The 21,019-nt window shown below is 43.2% G+C and overlaps 1 protein-coding gene across 4 annotated transcripts in view; it reads left to right on the top strand.

Annotated features, from left to right (window-relative positions):
- Positions 1-21,019, top strand: part of RAB3B (RAB3B, member RAS oncogene family) — a 56,791-nt gene that overhangs the window by 18,713 nt on the left and 17,059 nt on the right. The window contains exon 1 of one of the 4 annotated variants that reach the window (XM_067001581.1): positions 12,202-12,432. The exons of the other annotated variants lie outside the window; for them this stretch is intronic. Coding sequence (XP_066857682.1) covers positions 12,310-12,432 — 123 coding nt within the window. The 5' untranslated portion in view covers positions 12,202-12,309. Of the gene's footprint in view, positions 1-12,201; positions 12,433-21,019 lie in introns of those variants that run through there. 4 annotated transcript variants of the gene reach the window in all.

Here is a 21,019-nt window from a genome sequence, read left to right as displayed (position 1 = left end):
CTCACCCTGGCTTTTTCCTGGCAAAATCAGATAGCACCTATGGAAACACTTTTAGGTTAACTGGAAGGAGAGATCTGGCAGAGTACAGCTGTAACAGAATTGGAAAGAATTGAGTTGTGCATAAGAGTGTAGAAGAAGAACTGGGGAAAAGAAAAAGTTGATTTATGCGTTTTCTTTTTAGAGAAGAGGTATTTTGATATAAGATAGCATGCTGGTGCATCATCTGGTTGCGTGGAGGAACAGTGCTGGAAACTTAGAGCCAGGCAGGACTGGCAGAGGATTGCATTTTAAGTCTCTCCCGTGTTAGAGGGGAGTGATGGACCTCATGCTTCTTTCTACCTTTACCCAATCCCTGCTAGCTTGTGAAATTGGCAGGATTACTTTCATTTTGCCCTGCAAAATGCCCCTCCAGTGCAGCACAACGTGGCAGGGCTTGTTCCAGTTGGTAACGGGATGAATGCTAAGTGCTGGTTTCGGCCCTGCTATGTCTCTGGCTTATTTCCATGTTATTTTTAAGATGCCCAAGGCTGAAGGCTTGTGTCACACGTCGTTGGGAATGTGTTATTTCAGAAATCGCTGCTTGCAAGAACTGTGGGAATTTGTTTATGATTGTCAGGGAGCGAGTTCTGGCTGTGTGCAGCCATCAGACAGAGAAACTTAAGTACAATTTAAGGTTCAGAAACTGAAATGCCATCAAGTGTTTGGATTTACAGCCTTCTTTTTCCTGCACACAGTCCCAAAGACACCGAGCTAACAGTTAACAGAAAAACAGGAAGAAAACTAAGGAAGGTTTTTAGATGTGATTCTAATCTCTTACACTGATGTAAACTTGAAAGATCTGCAGGACAGACTTGGGTCATCCGTAGGGTTTAATGCTGCAGTAACCCAGCCTGACGCCTTCAGCTGGGCAGCGATGCAGTAAAACAGAGGGGAGATGCTTTGTCTGAAACCCAGGAAGATTATGCTTGGTACAGCAGGGGGCTTGCAGCAAGCCTAATTTAGCTTATGCCCAGCTTCACATGGACACAGCTGTGCCACCTCCATCTTCTGGAGGCAGCGCGGGCTCTGGGAAGAGAGAGCTCGTGTACACGACCCCACTGCGCGGTCCTGCTGTGCCCTGACGCTGGAAAGTGAATGGGGTGAAAACTGGCACAAAACGGGAGTGGAACCAAAGCAGGACTATCTGCTATTTTTTTTAAATTTGTATTAGGATTTCTAATTATTAGAAGTAACAAATGGAGGGGAAAAAAAAAAAAACACCATCAGAAAGCCAACACCTTTGTGATAAATTAAATTTCTCCTGTTAATTGCAGTGGAAAACACCAGAGAAGCAGTGCCCATAAGTGCTGCCTTGCAAGGAGCAAGGAGTGGCCCAGAGCAGAAAATTCAGGAGGGCTGGGCTGTGCAGGGGTGAAACTGCACATCAACATTTCAGCGACAGCACAAAACCCCTGTGGATTCCGGCCTTCCTACGAGGTGGTGGTTGTCTGGGCTGAGCGCTTCCTGGGATGAGGAACCAGGCATTTGGCAGAGCTCTTCAGCCTGTTTTTGTATACCCTTCCTGACCAAAGCTGCTTCCTGGGTTGCTTAACTAACTGTGAAATGTGGTGTAAAGCACAGAAGGGACTTGATTGGGTTGGCTGATAATAGGAACTCGGTGCCCTAGATGAACGGTATTTCTATACCGAACTTCCCAACTGTTGTGCTATAATTATGTGACAGCTAAAAATCTACGCCTGTTTGATGCTCCTAACCCTTAGCTAAAATGCGTCTCTTTTTTACAGGAATACCCATCATCTTGAAAATAGCATGCAGGGAAAGTCACTACTGCAAAGATATTAAATGAGGTAAATTTGTGAGGACTGCTTAGTCTTCCCTGAGGCTTCAGGATTTGGAAGTGTAAAATTAATCTTTTATTCCCCCCACCACACTTGTGCTGGTTAATGATTTATTTAGGGGAAAAAGGAAGAATCTGCATAAAGATCTGCCCCTGTAATGTACTTGCTGCTGTTCTGAAGTACATATACAGCATTCTCCCTACTCCACAGTAGCACATTCAAAGCTGTGGCCATCATTCTGAGGCCTTGGAGATTGATAAAATTATTTCAAATCTTCTACCAGAAGTCTGATCTAAATGTGCATAGGATCTATGTCATTATTCTACCAAGAGACCGCGTGAAATCTAAAGGGAATGAATCCAATAAAAACTGTCCAAGCTGTCGTGGGTGGCAAAACTAATTTGAATAATTTTTCACCTAAGTGCAGAAATAGTCTTGGTCTCCCAGACATTTGCTGTTGTGATGGGTAATTTCCCCCGAAGCAGTGGTACTGGCAGAACCCAGCTCTAACTTAGCCCCAACAGCACCTGCACCACTGCACTGTTGGCTCCAAGTCGCTCGGCAGCACGGGGGCTGTAGGAACCCTCTGTGTGACTGGGACATGGGGAGGCACAGGTGCTCCAGTGTCATGTCAAAACCTGAAGCTGCTGAGTGATGGCGAGGTAGGCACCTTTCATACCATTTACAAAGTTCAGGTGCTTAACCAGAACAGGTGACTATTTTCCTCTAACTTCATACAAGACGTTTATTCGCTCTCGTGCTGAAAGTATCACACCCATGCATCTCTTTTACTCCTACCAAGATCTTCAAAGTTCCTGGAATGGCAGCACTTCCTCCTGGCTGAGAACATGCCCTCCAAATGTACAATATTATGTTATCCTGTAACGGTGAGAGAGTTGGTGCAGTTGGCTTGCTGATTAAAAGAAGCAGTGTGTGGTTTGGTTTTCTTTTTTTCTTTAAAAGAACATCTCTTTATTACCTAAGGGAAAAGAGGTAGTATTTGATTTGTTGGTTATAATGTCAGAATCCAGGCGATGTGGCGTTCTTGGTATTTTTTTTTAAACCGTAGTCTGCATGTCCGAGAAGCATTGCAACATTGATTTCTTTTTTAATATTTTTTCGTGGAGGAAATTGAGAATAAATCCAGGCTATCATATTTGCTAACTGTTCTGGGACTGTTACTGGGAAATATGAGAAGCAGGGGATTTTCACTTCTAATTTATCTACTTATTTTATGGATAGAAGAAATTTGATATAGATTTAATTGCCTTCATACCACAGGTGAGTCATGTGTGTTCCACTGAAATCTGTCTGCTCAATAAAGCATTTGTTCAAAATAGTCCCTCAAAGGGAGATGCTGAGTGACTTTTTCAGTCATGACTCACTGGATCTCCATTTTTTAAATGAAAAGATTCCCAAGACATGTAATTTTTAAGATCTTATTTATTAAATTCTTGATTAATAACAATAAGAAGGTTAATTTTATTGTGTGTCAAGACTTGAGGGATTTGTATAACTGGCATTCTCCTTTCAGGAAAGGAGGGGTAGTTCAGTTTTCACCAGCGGTGAACTTGCACAGATGTAGCTTTGGAACTAGGGACCACCATGGGAGAGAACAGGAGTATTGCAGTAGATTGTGTCCCTGTGAGGAGAATGCATCTCCCCATCAGCATGGTCTTCCCTTCGTCCCGAGGATGTGGAGTGCCTGGCTATCTGCAGAGGAAAGGGCAGGGGGCTGCAAAAGTGAAACGTGTTGGAGACACATCATCGGTGATTATCTCCTACCTCTTATTTCTTAGAAATCTCAAGTTTTGCGCTTCTGCACAGCACAGATTGCACTTTGAATTCATACTTGCAATTTGGAGCTGTTTCCAGCAGTGACTTCTGACTGCCGAGTTGCTTTCTCCCGGGGCCAGATGCACGCTCTCTACTGAGAGGCTTGATTCTCCGGTTCTTTGATGGTACCGAAGTATCGCTCAGCTACTGCAGGGTGCTGCACAAATCGTCCACGTTTAACGTTGCTTTTATGACTGACCTCTTCATTCACTGAGTAATGAATGGAAAAGAAAATTGTTTTTCTTTGTTTTATTGAGTAATGAAAGGGAAAATTGCACTTCTTTATCTTACAGCACAGCCCTTGCTAAAAATAGCACCTGACTATATTTTCTCTGTCTCTCTCTTTACTATTATTTTACTATATTAAATGCAATCTTTTTTCCCTTTGGATTTCTTTCCATTTTTGTGCCCCGAAGCTTTAAGCACCAAGTTTTGTGAGTCATAAATGTTCTGAGACATCAAATTAAGTAGATACTGGAGAACGAGTTCTCAAAAGGTTGTGAATGCTGCTGACGTCAATCTCAGATTGAAATAAGAAAGAAGATATAGTTGACAGATCTTAGGAGCGAGACTGTAAGGGCACTTATGCTAATTCTGTTGTTGGAACAGAAATTGTGTTTTTATAAATGAAGGCAATAGTCCCAACTGAAGCTGTAACAGGCATTCATCGTAGTAACGAGATGATCTTGAGCTTTCATACTTTACACTGAAATTTGCCTTCAGCAGATTTAAACAAAATTGTTTCGAAGTGACTAAAATGAATGTCAGCATGCTTTCTACTTATCAACTTGCAATACAATTCAGTTTTCCAGCTCTAATTTTGCAGGATTCCTCGCAGGAATCCTCTGTTAAAGCAGCATTGCAAAGTACATTGTTGTACGAACAGAAACTTGGAACCTGTTGGAGATTTTCCTTGACTGCATATGGGAGAGAACTGAATTTTGAAAATAAGGAGGAGTCATGAGTATCAATGTGTCTTGAGAATTATTTTGATAACATGAAACGTTTAACTTCTTGAAAGCAATTAGCAATACTGTTCTTGGAGTTAAATATCTGTAGGTTCTGTGTTTGTATTGGTTTGACAATGCTGTTGAAACTTTCTATAGATGTAGTGAGAAGAATGCAAAAGGTGAGAAAAGGAAAAAGAAACCGTGAGGAAGTCATTTGTTACTAGTTATCAGTGCATAACTCATTTATGTGGTGCTTGTTTTGGCATTAATGAATGTGGCAGTTCAGAGTGACAAATAACTTGCAGACATGTTGAATACTTTATCCTAACTCTATTCAGACAGTTCACTGGAAGTGTGTGTTTAATTGTTCATTAATAGTGCTGCAGTGATCATGCTGAGTCTAGAGATGTGCTCTGACTAAAGGTATACTTCCACTGGGGCAATAGGAGTTGGAAGATGTTCAGCCTCTTGCAAAATCTAACTGTTTCGGAGAGCATCTTACAGCAGCAGATACAGTAGTGTCAAGTTCAGAGAGACCAAAGTGAATTGAAGTGAACCCAGAGGTATCGAAGGAGCAAGGTAACGTGATTGCTGGTTAACTAGATCGGGGCAGCAACGTGAGTGCCTCCACCAGGTCATTTGTAGTGCTGTGTTCACGTGCCTTTCTGATGCTGGGAGAAGACCTTTTGACAGACTGTTATGGGAAGCCGCTTTTACAGATTGGTGGCATTACATGTACCTGTGCGTGAAAAATTGCAGTCAAGGCCATTATGAAAATAAACAAGAAACCTAACTTCAAATTTAGGGATTAAATACAGGCTAGATTTACCTGCAGGTGGCCACTAGGAGCTCAGCAGGAAAGTAATCAATAGGGGCTGACTAGCTATGCCGTGCAAAATGTACGTGTGCTTTGAAGGTGAGAAGAGTGCGAGGGAAGAGGCTCTGGCTCCTGAAGCCTGTGCACAGCGCCTTCTGAGCAGAAATACAGATAAGCAGCAGCCCTGGGAGCTGGAGCTGCTGCCAGGGCAGGTGTGGGGGCGACAGGTGAGCCTCTTCCATGAATTGGGGTGTTCCTGTCTCCAGCTGAAGGCTCCGGCTGGGATGGGACCAATCCCCATCAATTTACAGTCCTCCTTCTGCCAAAACTCCTTGGTTGCCATAGAAAGGGAGAGGTGGGTTGTGATGGTAGATAATTTGATAGAAAATGTTAAGCAAGTGGTATATGAGAACTTGCCTGATGTACCTGATTATAGAGGGTTTCCAAGACTTCTGACCATGAATGGTCAGGGAGCGTCTTGTAGTCACAGTATGCAATCTTAGCAAGGCAGGGACCTGTGAAGGGTCTGGTCCTTTACATTACAAATGCAGGCAAAAGGAAGAGGAGAAGTTCCAGCATTTCAGTTCCACACGAAAAGGAGGTTCACCACCAGCTGGTTTATTAAGGATTGGCTGCCAAGGTAGGAAAATGCTTCCCCTGTTGGTAAGGTTTTACATAATTGTACTTCACTGCCATTTTGTGTCTGTTCCTGAAACATCTGGTCCAGGTGCTGAAGCACTCCAGCTGCTGCTCTGAGATGGCATGGCAATTTCTCCAGCCCATGGTGATTGAGCACAGAGGCAGAGAAGAAGGCTTTCTCCTTCCTGAAGCTGCTTGTTTGTGGTTAACCAGCATAAAAATGCATCTGTGCTGAATTGGTCCTTATCAGGATTCCTGAACAACTCTCCTGCCTCAGGCAGTGACACTCGATTATGTTTCTCATTCCTAAGCTTCTTAGAGGTTTAGCATTTATGAATCTCTTCTAATACTGTTTGCTTGACACATTTAGTAAGGCATATGACAGTGATCAGCTGAGAAAAAAACAAGTCATCTAACCGAGTGCAAATTGAGGCTTCTAGTAAGGAGAGTGGAGAGGCAAGCAAAGGTTTTCTGCCACTTGAAATCAAGTTAGGACAGGGATGTTAATATAACTGAAATGGATTTAATGCAAAAATGGGCTGTGTCCTCTTTCCACTCAACTTCAAGCAGTCTATGGCAGCTGGTTTTGTCAGCAATTGTGGTAGTGAGGCTGAGGACTGTAGGGACTGCGGAGAGGCCTGTCAGCTGGCCCAGCTTTCCATGTCCCACGAGGGTGCTGTCGGCGTGCAATCCCGCACCTGATACTGATTCCTCAGCTAAACAGTGGGGTTAAAAACCAACCGTGGATCTGCGAGGGACTGCCTGCCCAGCTTCTTCCAGGAAGGCAAGGGAGATGGCTGTAGGGCCGATGTGGGTGGCCGTTCCTGGCCCTCTGCGTTGGTCCCCCTGCGGGGATTCTCCCCCAGCAGGGGCAGGCGCTGCTCACCACCTCTTCACTGTGGCTTCCTGGTGGAGGCTCCTAGCCAACAGAAATGATATTAAAAGTAGTTGGTATTGTAGGCAGGTGCCTTCCAGCTCGGCATACCTTGAAAATTTGACAGCAGCCAGATGTCTAACTAGGTAGAGTAAGTGATGACTCTAAATACCGTGATGTAAATCTTGCAGACACTGCTGAGGCTCCAGGTACGCCCTGTGAATTGCAATTTCTGGGAGGAGGTGTTTGATCGGAGTAAACTCTGGTCTTTAACCCTTGATTGGGCCCAGAGGAGACAGCACGTGCTCCCATGGGTCGCTGCTGACCAATTCCAGCAGGTCAGGTGATGGACCTCCTGGAGCTCCTGGCTGGCTGAAAGCAGTTATACGAGGGGTTTTTTATGGCAATTGACCCAACGTTGCTGTTGGAAGCTTCTGCAGCAGCACAGTTGTGTTTGGTGTACGTTTCAGCCGGCATACGGTACACATTTTAACTGAACACATGGAGAATTAATTTGATTTAAGTTGATTGATGTTGATTACTGACATGAGGATATGCTAATGAGAAACAATCAATTTCTAAAAGACTGTTTAAGTTCCAAGCCCGGTTGACGCATAGCGTTTGTATGATACGCATGAAAAGTACAGTAAAAAGCCTTGGGCTATTTTGCAACGTTCTCAGTGGGTCCTCCTTGATGAACACGTATCGCCCTAATTGCAGCTTGACAGCACGTTCTTGTCACTACAAATAAAAACATGGTGCTGGTGCTTATTTTCACTACATTTTTTTTTATAAAAGGAAAAAAAAACTATGAAAGTTTCATGAAAGAGAAGAAGGCACTCTGAGCGTTTGTGTTTCTAATGCAAAGTCAAAGAACTCAGCACCCTTTTCTACCCCTTCATTTCTTCCCTGCCACTTTCTTTGCTCACAGTAGCATGCAAGCAAATTCTGTCCCAGGCAGCTTTCTTCTTAAAGATTTGAAGCTCATTCCAGTGTTTTCCAAGCCTTCAGCAGTTCATAGGCTTTTTGGGCAAGTTATGTGCTGGGAGCAAAGCCCATTTTATTTATTTTTTACTTATTTATTTTATTTCAGGTTCCTGTGGCTAGCAGCATCTTTGTGAGCTGCAGCGTGTGCTTCATGCCACCTGCAAGTCCCCTCCCTGCCACGCTCGGAGTGCCTGCAAGTTGCCGTTCTCCCTCTGCTTCAGCAGAGCAGCTGTTTCAGGGCTAACCTGGCTGGCTTTGCACTCATACAGAGCGTGGGGGCTCACGGCTTCCCATCCCAACACAGAGGTGTGAGAAAACCCCGGGCTACTGGATGCTAACAGCCTTCAGCTGCCGCGCTCTGTGTTTGAAAAAAAAATGCTGGTTTTCAGCGAAACTCGTTGCTACGGGCCAGGAGGTTGTGTTGCCTGGGCAAAGCAACAAAATAACCGCTTGTTTCTAAAAACTTTCAGAAGGAGGCTTGGTTCAAATGCAGTACTGAGCTCCCACTGAAGGTGCGTGAGGTAGAGGCAACCTGCTCGGAGGAATCTTTGAAATCGTACCTCAAGTTTTTAATTAAGCCAGTTCCTTTTAGATGTTTTTTTTGTACACGCTGCTTAGGGAGAAGGAACGTAATAACATAGTGGAGAGTTGTAGGAGAAAGCAGATTGTTGGGTTCAGCACTCCGTGTTTTCAGCATCTCAAACCTGGGGCTAAAAACTCTCTTTCTTGTGAGCATTCGCTTTGTAGGTAGGAAGCCTTCCTGGTGTATTGCATGAGTGTAAATAAGTGTGAGGATGATACATCATTCTTTATAAGTAACTAAAAGTGATGGTTCCTTCCTTGATGTAGCTGTTCTTCCTGTGCATCAACTTATCTAGGCCGTGATCCTGCAAATGCTTAATAAACATCCTCTGCTTGAAGTATCCGAGTTAGAACAACAGGCTCCACTGTTCTTACCTGTGTGGATATGGTATCAAGTTAAAAAAGCTTTCCAAATGGCAGGTAAATGAAATTGTCATGGCAAATCAGCTGTTCTTATAGGGGACTCAGCTAATGTCTAATGCTTTCCACCTAGGTAAAAATACCCACTTTATTAAGGAGGTAAAAACCTTATTTATATAAGGACATTAAGTAATAATCCATCATATAGTCACTGATCGCAACTGATGCAGGTGACATGCAAATGATCGCTACAGACGTAGCTGCTGCAGGAGCAGAAGAAAGAGTGGAATGTTTTACAGCTGGCTCTGCTGCAAGTTTTGGCTACAGCACTAGTAATCATACTGCCTGTGCTACCAAGGTAATGCAAATTAACAGTCATGGACCACAGTGCAAAGGACATCTCATTACGTATGCATGATTTTCTGTCTTGTATAAAAGCTCCTCTACAAGATACGTAATTTAAATGCTTATATATCTGTGCAGCTATCATTTTTGTTTCCCTCTTTTATGCCTACTGCTTGCCTGCCTAAGGGGCAAGACTGTTGGGATCAAGTAGATACCTAGATAAAAGCAAGCAATTATAAACTTGGTTAGATAGCTATAAGATAAAGGATTATATATTGTCCTCTACTTGTATATCTCAGCTTCTGGTTCTTTGATTTTTCATGTTTCAGCACTGGATTGAAAAGGCATGGTTATAAGTAGATGAGTCTCCTGTATTGAGCCTGATCTGGAAGAGGGGAGCTCTGCAGGTTCAAGCAATGTGTTTGTGCTGGAAGCTGTGTGCTTGTCCCTGGTGGGGAAGCAACTTGCAGGTTGGGGAAGCTGGTGAGTGCCCACAGACCACAGAGCTGCGATTGCTTCCTCCCAGGGAGGCTCTGAGGCGAGTGCAGTGTGTGCTGGCAGCACGGCTGGTAGCAGTGCCAGTGAGGTTGATTTGGGCACTGCCCTGAACCAGAATAATGATTTTCTGCTGCTTTGAATGGTAGAAAGTCCGGTCTTTTAGGTGGGGGTGGATTCTGGCAATGGTCAGGAAAACAACATGAAAACTCTGGAGGTGAAACTTGTGGAGTTCTCTCACCGCCAGGCAATGTGATGTGCAGAGGGGAAAAGACTGCACTGCTGCAAAGGAGAAGGGCACACCGATGTGTGAGGTCACCCTGTAGCTCAGCCGGGCGTTCTCCTTGGGCACAGGATGAAGCAAGCTGACTTCTTTCTCTGTATGTTTTGCAGGATTTATTCAAGTGACATGAGCACAGTTACTAAGACAGGAAGAGGCTTGATGATATTTAATTTGCTCCTGTCAAGCAGCAGGGTGGCATCTCCTTCTGCATGTGGCAGATGACAGCCTTGCTATGACCATGAGGCAGTTCTTAGATGATATTTGGGGAGTAAATCTTGGCAGTTAACCCCTGTATTCATTCAGGTGGGTGAGCAGATAGTAATGGCAAATGAAGTATGCTCATAATGTGAACCTATGAAATCTAATGTTTCTCTGTGGCAAAACCAATCTGTATTTCCATATAAATGAGTAGCTACCCCCCGGCCTTTTGTTGTTGTTTGTTTTGTTTTGTTCTTTTAATGTATCAATTCCTCACTCATTGAAGAATTTCCATTTTACTTTAGGAAGTACACAAAGTAGTCCTGGCTGTGCTTTAGTCACGTCTAGGTATGTCACACACACCCCAAATTCAAGTCTTTTCTGCACTGCAAGGTCTCTGGGAGTAGAAGCGGGGCTGGGGCCCTGGAAGTGGCTAGAAGGCTAGAGGTAATCAGTGAAGGCAGGAAGCCGATTGTACAGCTGGAAGGAAAACACTTGCTGGTAACAGGTCAGTGAAGAGAGGCAGGTTCTCACAAAGACTCAGTAGGAGTCCTGAAAGGCCTTGGCAATGTTCGCTTGTCTCCCTTGCTTAAATACCATATGACATGCTTTCTTCTCTCATTTTCTGAGCTGCCTCTCTAGCGCTGTCCATCTAAAATGACAGGAGCATGCTTCCTAATTGGCAGTTTTTTGTTGCTGTCGAGCAAGTGAATAAGCAGTAGATCTGCTGCTAATCTGAGCTGAGATCAGACATCCAGACATCCATTCTCCAGCAGCACACCCGAGAGCAAAATCTGGTTCAGATGCTTTGTCTGAAGTTACCTTGGAAAACTGCATCCAGGTACCACAGAAATGATTTCATTTTCAAATGGTGGGAAGTATAATGAATTATGAATAACAAGCTGGTGACTTCTGTGGGCAAAGAAACTGGAAAAAAAAAAAATATCCTGTGCTGGTTATTGCAGTTTCCCACAGAAAAGGATGAACGAGTTTGCAGTGCAGAAAGTACAGCTCCATGTTGCCTTTAATGTATTCACTTTGTGTTGAAAACATGAAGCTGGAAGGAACAATGGTACCATGGTAACTTGTGTTCTTTCTAACCTTTCTTACAAAATTGTAAAACTGTTTACCATGGCAATATCAAGTTAATATAGCACATTGTTTTTGAATTTCTTGTTTTTCCTTTTATTATAATGGTGTGTTTGAAAACTCTCTGATGCTCAGCTACACTGCCATTGAAGCTTTCTGATACCTTCAGTAAAACAAAGGTGCTAATTGTGAGCATTATGACTGTGCCTGGTTGATTTTTTTCTTCACTTGTTCATTTTCTTTGTTTTAACAATCCTGTTAACACCTGAGAAGTCTGACCTAAGCAGTCTAATTGAGACACAATGTGAAGCCTGTAATCAAGTTTCTGTTTTCTTTAAATAATTTCATTAATTGTATCTCCATAATTTGCTCCTGAAATCTGAGAATGATGTCTGAAAAAATGTTTTTTCAATAACCACGTAGGTGTAGAGGTAGTGACGGTGTGGTTTTAATTCTTGTGCAGACCGTGCACTAATCTACGTTATCATATGATGAAATTGTCAGCGTGCAGATTATGTCAGATTGACAAAATGGAAAAGCTCCAGGGGAATGCTGCTACACACTTACAGGCATGTGTCAGGGGACATCAAATCCTTGTTTGAGTCTCTTGGATGTAAACGGAACATGAACAAAACGCATCTCTGACTTTCAGTGTCATGCCTTACCAAATTTCTTCATAATCTGAGTTTGGCCAAACCCCCAAAAGCAACAGAAGAAACTCCAGACAAAGATTTTAAAAAAGGACAAGACAAAAGGCAGATTAGCAGTAGTTACTCCATCTTCCTGAGTATGACCAGGCTAATGCCATTTGATCGTCCTTAGTTTCTAATGTTTCTTAGGAGTTGCAGAAATATTCAGCTGGGCAGAGAGACTCTGAAGCCTCGGTCCTGCCTCATTTGTGGCACAGCTGGTGTTTGTAGTATGATCCCTTCCACTTTCTTTCCTGGGTGCAGAGGTGAACCTCTCTGTCTGTCAAATGCACCTTTACTTGCTGGCTTCCTTCTTCGCACGCAGAAATGTGGCCTCTTCCATTTTCAAAGTGGCAGAGCAGTGAACGCATCACTGAAGCAAGCGTGGATGGAGGTTGCTCCTGCAGGTCTCGTCATTCAGCTGTTCTGAAAGATAGGGCATATGTGGAGGTTGGTTATGTTTACATCGGATTCCAACTAGTCTGTTCGTTAATTAAAATGAAGTAAACATGTGCCAGAATGTTGTCTGAGCTTATCTAAGAAATTTTATATAACTCTTGCTGTCTGTTGATGCAACTGTCCTAATGAATGCAGGGCTGATTTGATACGACTTCGTTAGTGAGGTGGAAGGCTGCTTTGAGATTAGAACTGAGGTGTATGTTCTTTGTCATCTAATATTTATCGTCTGACTGTTTGACTCCAGGAAGAGTACATACTGTGGATGAAAATTTGCAGCATATTTATTAATGCCCCACTTGTGGAAGATAACTAGAATCCGGGAAATTTTCAGTCACTCAGCATCAGGAAGGCTGGCCCAAAGTGCTGCTTACCTGTGCCAAAATCTCTTTGTTCAAGGATCAGATCTTAGGATTCCCTCCTTCAGCTGCAGGTGCTGGCTGAAAATGGGCTCTGATGGTACCACAGGTCTGCCAAAAAGGCCTGGTTAAGGGCACTGCTGAGATTTGCCGGAGCTCTTGGTGTGTAAGTCAGGATGCGCTTGCTGTCTCTCTCTTTGCAAGTGCATTTGCAGGCAGTGCTGATTGCACAGGAACGCAGTCTTCTACTTTCCCTTCAGGCTTCATCTGAAGAGCAAGCAAAAGGAAACAGCTAAGCAAAGAGATCTAGATGTTATTTTGTCTTCTGTCATTTTTAAACAGACTTGCAAGATGATGAGAAAACCTTTGGTAAGGGAAATGACCTTTAGTACGCTGGATGGAGAAATATGATCTGGGTGCTGTGAGAAGAGCAGCTCTCCTTTTCCTTTCTGTTCTTTGCATTAATTTTATTAATGCATCAAACAGGGATACGTTTTGTTCTCTGAACTCTTTGGCAATAGTGTTCAGGTACGAGTGTCCCAGTGAAATGGAAACTAATTATTGGTTTCCTGCAAGACCAGATCCTGTCACTGTCCAAATCTTGGTATAAAGCATCAGGGGAAGATTCAGACAGCCAACGCTAAAGCTTCCACTGCTGCTCTACAGCCTCCAAAACTGAGTCGAGTTTTAATTCTTTGACATCAAAATGAGGCAAAAAAGTGCAGTTCATTTAACTGTAGTTTCATCATGTTTTGAAGCAGTTATACTGTTGACTGTACTGTTAAAATGTCTTTAGATCATTGGCAGATCTAATTCTGCTCACTTACAGGTTATGCTTTGCCCCAAAGTTTGCTTCTGCACCTTTGCAGTCAAGAGGAGTGATTGTGGACTGGAGCGGGACAAGAACTCACCCTAAGGGTCTGCTATTCTTCTGTCATAGTAAATAACTTGGATTCCTCAAAAGATCAGCTTGATGGACCTTCTCCAGACAAATTGCACAGCTACACATGAAGGCAGAGGAGCTCTTACTGCTTAGAGATTAGTTCTTGCTAAGGAAGTTGGCTTCATTTGATAAATATTTCAGTGTTTTTTTTACCCCAGCGTAACAGGACAAAGTCATTGTCATGCTGGGAGGTGTTTCTGAAAGTGTGATGGTAATGGAGTGTAGAATTGCCCTATGCTGAACCGAGCCGGTGGTCCAGAGAACCTGCTATCAATTTTCTCCTGGCGGACAGTCTGGGTGATTTAGGAAGCAGCATAATGCTTATGCATGAACTTGTGCTTGCATTGTGCCTGGTACTATGATTGCTTCAATTACAGATCTGTTGATAGACCTTTGCTTGTTTGGGATGATGCTGTGCAGTTTCCTTATTTTGGGAAGCTATATGAATGTAAAATTGGTAGAATTTAATGAAGAATGATGCCTCAGTATTTCGGATCTATAAAACATCACATAAACTTTGTCTTCTGTACAAATATGATCTCGTGTAGTCCCTGCTGCACGTAGGGTCTTTACTTGCTTTAAGTAAGGCAAATTGGAGTTGTCATTAACAACTCTTTTTACAGCCTTCTTTGGTTGGGCTGTCAGGTGTTTTGAGAAACAGATTACATGGCCAATACTGTATCTGCTTTTCCTATTATCTGTAAACTTTGTCTCATGGGAGAGGTCAAGACCTCTGCCTATACAGGGTTATTCACTGAGGTCACTGGGTGCAGGCAGCACCTGACAATTTGGGGTTTATTGCATATCAAAGTTCAGTTACCAAGTACATCTCCCCAAATCTGTGCTGAACCGAGCTGTGCTGGTAAGTGCAGAGAGTAGGCTCTGAGTGGATCTGCCCCTGATAAAAGTAATTCTGTTGCCCTCACTTGAAGCTAGCTCAAATCCTTTAAAAACGTGTAAACAATGCTGCTATAGCAAACCAAAATTCTCCCCGGTAGCTAACATTTTCCCTGCTAGGGTGACAGTTCTTTGACCTTTACCACTTGTGTACATGTACACATATTAGCCTAGCAGCAAATTGGGTTTGAAATGGTCTGTAGCTTTTATGCCTTGCATTGCTTAATAATCATTAGAAATGTTATAGTTCTCCACTAGTATTTTTCTTGTCGATATTTGTTTGTTATTCATTGGCTTCAACTGCATTCACATTGGTGTGAGCATCCATTAGTGCTCGTTTTCCAGCTGTTTATACTCAAATGCAATGTAAGGTGGGCCCAGCAGCATCTGTAAATGCTGATCAGGACTGAAATCTTGATCATCTGAAGTGCTGATATGATATTCTCACAAGTGTCAGTTGTAGGTCTGCTGCAGAGCATGCTGTGATTGTCCCAGCTGTAGTGTGCTTGCTAAATCTGTTTGAAATGTACTTTGGCTTCTTGGGGTCTTTTTCAATGAGCCAGCCCTTCAAATTTTTATTTTTATTTTTATTTTTTTCATCTAGATGGGGCTTTCTTTCCTCTCCTTGCTGGATTCCTTAGCAAAACCATTTGTCCTCAAAAAGGGGTCTAGAGGAATGGATTTTGTTTTGGCTTGCTCCTAAAATGGGCTTAGGTGCAGTATCCTTAGAAGAAATGCAGTGTGATTCCTGCTAAGAGGTGCTGCTAAAACTGTTTTCTAAACAGTTAACGAAGAAAGCAACTGGAACATTTCAAGTAGGTAATTGCTGTAGGGAAAAGCTGAATGTAGCCCCTTATGATCTTAGAGCAGGGAGGGGAAGTTCTTGATAGGCTGGGACTGGCTGGGCAAGGATTGGAACTGGCTTAGAATTTTAGTTGGATAAATTAGAGTTATTATATAAATTAGTCATGTGTCTTTTTTTTTTGTGATGCCAACAAAACATTTTCTTGATTTAGGAAATCTGTTGTGGCTTTCTTCTGTCTTTCTAGAAAGGTAGATACAAAGATGTGCTTTTCATTAGTAAAATTGGAGCCATTCAGGCATTTAGGGTGTTCTCTGGCCAAAGGCTGGGCAGCAGCGCGTGGCCTGGAGAGAGCGGGGAGGTGTTGTGGGGATACCCACAGGAGCACCGAGAGGTGATGAAGTGATTAGTACACAGTAAAATTATCACACGATAAAGAACCTCACACAAATATCAAGAAGTATTTGCTCATGACCTTCTTTCCAAATGGAAAGGGGGAGACAGCATCAAACACAAAGGTGGACGAACTTAAAATAGCCTGCAAAAAAGACAGCAGACTGAGAAGCCCGTAGGCACTGTAAGCATGTGGCAGCCCCAGAGGGACCTCACAGCTGCTCACTGAACTGCTTCAGGAGTGCAGCAGAGCCATCTGCAGCTGCTGCACAATGAAATCTGCAGTTCAACATCTGGACTTTGTGGTTAAAATAGAAAATATTATGGTAAATGGTAGCAGATTGTCTTGTGCTGTTACTGAGCATCATCGTGCATGTGCTGTTGTGGTTAACAAAGTACTTGTAAGCATCATAAAATGGAGGCTTAGAATTCAGCTACTCCCAAACAGCTGTCCTTTAGATGAACATTTTCCTTTCTACTCTCAGCAGAGATCTGAATTTACATGCAAAGTTTCAAATTCCATTTGATTGGTTTTCTCGAAATGTTTGTGAATTTAAGCAAAACCCCTTTCATTTCACCAATGAGAACTGTATCAGATTTATTTTTTGCATTGTTTTTCAAAGTGTGTGCACATCTCTATCAAATGTAAACTTATGAGCTAGTGGGATCTATGTCATTGCTAAATTCCAACATTTGGAAAATGTACTTCAAGATCCCACTGAAGTGAGATGCAGGCTTTTGTTCCTTTTTATTTACCTTCTGGTTTATGTGCTTCAGATTGCTTTTGGGTTTTGCTGTCTTGAAGCTTTTACTCTACTTTCTTGAGTGCCAAAACCTTAAATGTTTTTATAATTTTGTTTAATGCTGACCTGAATTCAGCAGTGGGGCTTGAGAAAGATCATAGAAATGTGGACAAAATCCTAAGTTTGGTAGTACTGCTGCATTCCTGATAGAAATGCCTCAGAGAACAGCATTCAGAGAACTAGAAGTGATTCCCCCAGTGCTGGGGTGGGCAGCTGCTGTCCCTGGGCACATTACACAACAGCACATTGCCAAAGAAATGAGTGACGTGGGGGGCAGTTTACCTCTGGTCCTGTCCTGTCAAAGACCCTTAAACTTTGACAAGGTCAAAGTTTACCAGGGAAAACTGGGGGAGAACTCTTGTCCCCTTCAGTAGGCTTCTGGTTCTGGTGTTTTCACAGCAGCTTTGTCCTGTTGTGGCAGGGTTCTGGACAGACGTCCCACCTTCAACTGCAAACCATTCGAATTATTTCTCAGCACAATTTAAAGTGAAACTCCCATCCCTGCAAAAAGTTTGAGCTACGACTAATCTGCTCTTTTTTTTTTTCTAATTTGGAAGATAATAAATTGGAAATTGCCTGATCAATTCTTAATTTCCACCAAGTCTTGAAAAACGACATAAGGGTTTCAAAGAATATTTTGTGTGGTTCCTAACGTAAATAGTCATTGGCTATTTTCTTTTTGTCTTGCTGCTGTCCTTTAATTTAGCGTATGCTTTGTTGCCCTCAGTCATCATTTGATTTGATCTTCTAATCTCACAAATATCATAAAGCCTTAACCAAAATTGCAGAGTCGTAGCATGGCTGAGGTGGGAAGGGACCTCTGGAGGTTGTCTGGTCCAACCACCTGCTCGAGCAGGGCCACGTACAGCAGGTTGCCCAAAATTTCTGAGCACTTTGTCTTAGAATTGACACCCTTGAAATAATATGTATGGGAGAGGGGAGGGTTGTGAAGTATAAGGCCCAGGTTTAGCCCTAATGCACTACTAAATATTCTGAAATCTCTTGTAGATAGGAACATTTCCTTGGAGTGATGCTTGCAGCAGAATACTAAACTAAGTTACCTTACCATCAGGGGTACAAACAGGTCTCCAGGCATGCAGCCATTAAGTTACATGAACACCTTTGCACATAAATATTTGCTTTGGAAATGAGTGAACCGAAGGCCTTGCCTGGGGCCATGCAGCAAGGGATGCAGGCAACAGTGGCGAGGGCTGGGTACCACCGTGATGTGAGCCAGGGAGCTGCTGCCCGGCCTCGCGCAGACCCGAGCAGTCCCTGTCGCTGCCTCTCCTGCTGGTTACCATGACATTTGATCACCTAGAAATAGGCTCCAGGAAGTCTGGGTCTCGTTCTGCTGCTCTCCTGGCTGGGATTTGCTCTGTTCTGCTTGCGTGGGTTTGAGGGGGAGGGAGGCTGATAGCAGGATAACGCTAATTCCCTTCACCTGCTCTTGTTACTTTCCAGATCAAAGAACCAGATTACTGAATTTAGCCAGATTTGTATCACAGATCATTTAACTTCCTCCTCACAAATTTTGCATTTGTTCTTTTGGCAGTTGATTTATAACGTATAACGCATTGCGATTTTCCTTTCTGTTGTTTATCTCCGTGGTTTAGCAGACAGCCGTCATGACCCACACAGTGGGAGCTGGACCAGCCCACGTCTATCCAGTGCACTGAAGTACCAGCTAGGGTGTCCAGGCACGCTTGTTCGCAGTAACGTAGTGCTGCTTCTGAGGTACTCTGCCTGTGATTGATTTATCTGCTTCTCAGCATTTCTAGCTGTAATTCATGCCCTTATAGCGGCTAACATTGCTCAGACATCTCAGCGTTGTACAGCTGTTCTTACAGTGGTTGAACGAGAGAATTAGTATACGTGGAACAACGAAAAAGGTCATGCAGAACTGGCAAACTGTTTTTATATAAAATTGCATTCAGTGCCGAAAATGCTTCTTATTCTAGACTCTTAATACTTAAATATTTTTCATCACATCAGTGATGGTTTTATCACTTGCCCTCAGTGGATGGTCTTTCAAGAGATGTGGTGCATTTGAATTTTGTTTGCTGTTACCTTGAATTGTTTAGTTGCAGTTAGAAAAGTGGAAGTTGGGAATAGGTACGTGGTGTAGGTGCTACATATTTTTATTCCCGGCACTTATTTATTTTTCTGTCAAGGTAACTGGAAGAATCAAAAAAATACCAGAATGATCTTCATATTAATCCTCTGCTCATGAAAAATAAAACTCTTCAGTTTTATAAGAGTTAAGAAATGGATGCAATGAACTTAATCTCTAGCTGTACCTTTTCATGTAATTCCTCTTTTTTTTTTCCAGCCACAATCTTTTAAATCTTCTAACAGAGAAACTCAACCTATAAAAAGATTAGAAGAGCAGATAGTGTTCATAAGTAAACAGCCCAATTTCAGTCCTCCTTTCTACTTAACAAATCAGGAATGGCAGCTGCAGCTAATCTTTACTAGAATCTCAAGGCACCCAGGAAAATGGAAATATTTTTTTTTGACATATTAGTAGGTCATGAGCAGGAGTGTTAATCACAGTACCTTGGTCTGAGTCCAGTTTGGAAGTTACATTCTGTTGAGCAAATTCACCCTGCTGCATTTTCAGTGATTTACATTTTTGTCCTAAATGGCGTGGAGCTGATGAGCAAGTTCAAGCAGTTGGGGCTTCCCAAACCCCCAGAATGCTGTAAGGGTTGGTGAAGTCAACCTGTGCTAACTTTTTCTCCGTGTCCATCAGCTGAGTTCGCAGAAGTGCTTTAAAGAGAAAAGCAGTCAGTAGGTGCAGTGCCTCACCTGGAGGGATGCCCAGCCACCAAGTTTGTACCCTACAGAGCACGACTTCAGAAGTGGAAGGGGTCAAGACTGATGTCCCTGAGGACTGACTAGATGATGGTGAGCTGTTGTAGGCTGTGCTTGTATTGAAAGTCTCTGATTTTCATGAACCCTCAGTCTCCGTGATGGAAGCAGTTGTGTGGGAACACCAGAGAAAACAGGGTGGCAGCAGCTGCTGTACAGCCTAAGCACAATAGGATGGGAGAGTGAAGTGTTTGCAGCTGATGGTACTGAAATTATCCAAGGCTTCCTGTTTTACTACTTCCAGTTAAAGTGAAGATAGGGCAGTGTTTAAAAAACATTTTGCAGGGTTAGAACCTTTTATATAAAATACAAGGTTTTCGTGTGTGTGTTGCTTTTTCTCTGGTAAAAATGTTTTGCTGCACATTGCTAATATTGCTCATAAGGAACTGGCTCTCAAGGTATCTAAATGTGTCTGAGTAGGTTCCAGTGACTCTTGGGCATTGGGAGCACTCAATAACAAGAGAGGAAAAAAACATGCTCAATATGATCCGTTGAACTGAAGCATTTTAATCAGAGCTGAGCTCTAAAGGAACCAGGTGTTATTTTGCTCCTGGCAGCAATTGAAACTTCACAGACTTTTCATGACATCACATCTTTTCCATGTCTTAACCAGTGACTCATCTTGCTTGTCTGTTTGTTCCTATTTCTAGCTGCCAGCAGGAACAGTAAGCTCAACATTAGCATTTCCTCATTAATGTCACATACTAGTCTGCCACAGGTCACTCCCTTCACTCACCTGTGTGGTTCTTGGTAGCATTTTTCCCTCCTACTCCAAGTGACTTCTGTTTAGCAGATTCTTGGTGGCTTTCAGTCAAAAGTCCACTTTTGCAGAGGAAATACGTGCATGTTCATGTAGTTTGCAGGAGGTCTGATGGCAGAGCACGGCACTGAGCATTAGGTAAACACTCATCTGAGGAAGTCGCAGCCCCAGAGCATACAGGCTGACACGTGCCTGCTGAGATGCAAGAGGTCGGACTGGAGCATACTGGCCAGCTCGCAGCAGGCATCAATAATATCGAACAAACCAGCTAGAACTGCTGGAGGTCACAAGAAATTTAACACTTCACATTGCAGCAGTCCAGAAAGGTGAGGAAATGCTGGTTGATTCCCTAGATTTGAGCAGCTAACTAGGTCCAGTGAGGAAGAAAGGACAGGGCAGCAGCAGAGAAGGCTGCACCCACAGCCCGAGGGATCTGTCTGGAGCTGGGAAGAGAGCAGCAGAGGTTACAGACACAGAGCAGCGCTGTCTTTTCACAGCAGTGATGCTGGCATGGAACTGAGGAGGCTTCACATGAGCACAGATGTTTCCTCATCCATGCAGAAGGGAAAGTAAACAGGTCTTGGACATAAATGGGTCAAGCAGGAGCCCCAGATTGCCCTGAAGCAGGACAAACAGCCCTCTGCCTGCAAGATGTGCCTTTTTCTTGCTTACTTGGGTTACCTGTCTTGTAGAGAAAAAGAGGTGAGGTGCCCAGTCTTGCTGAGAGCTGAGCTCTGGTGGCAGAGAGAC

This window comes from Anser cygnoides, chromosome 8, assembly GCF_040182565.1.
Source record: "Anser cygnoides isolate HZ-2024a breed goose chromosome 8, Taihu_goose_T2T_genome, whole genome shotgun sequence".
NCBI lineage: Eukaryota > Metazoa > Chordata > Aves > Anseriformes > Anatidae > Anser > Anser cygnoides.
Note: the sequence above shows the minus strand (reverse complement) of the source record. Positions and strands in the feature narration are given on the sequence as shown.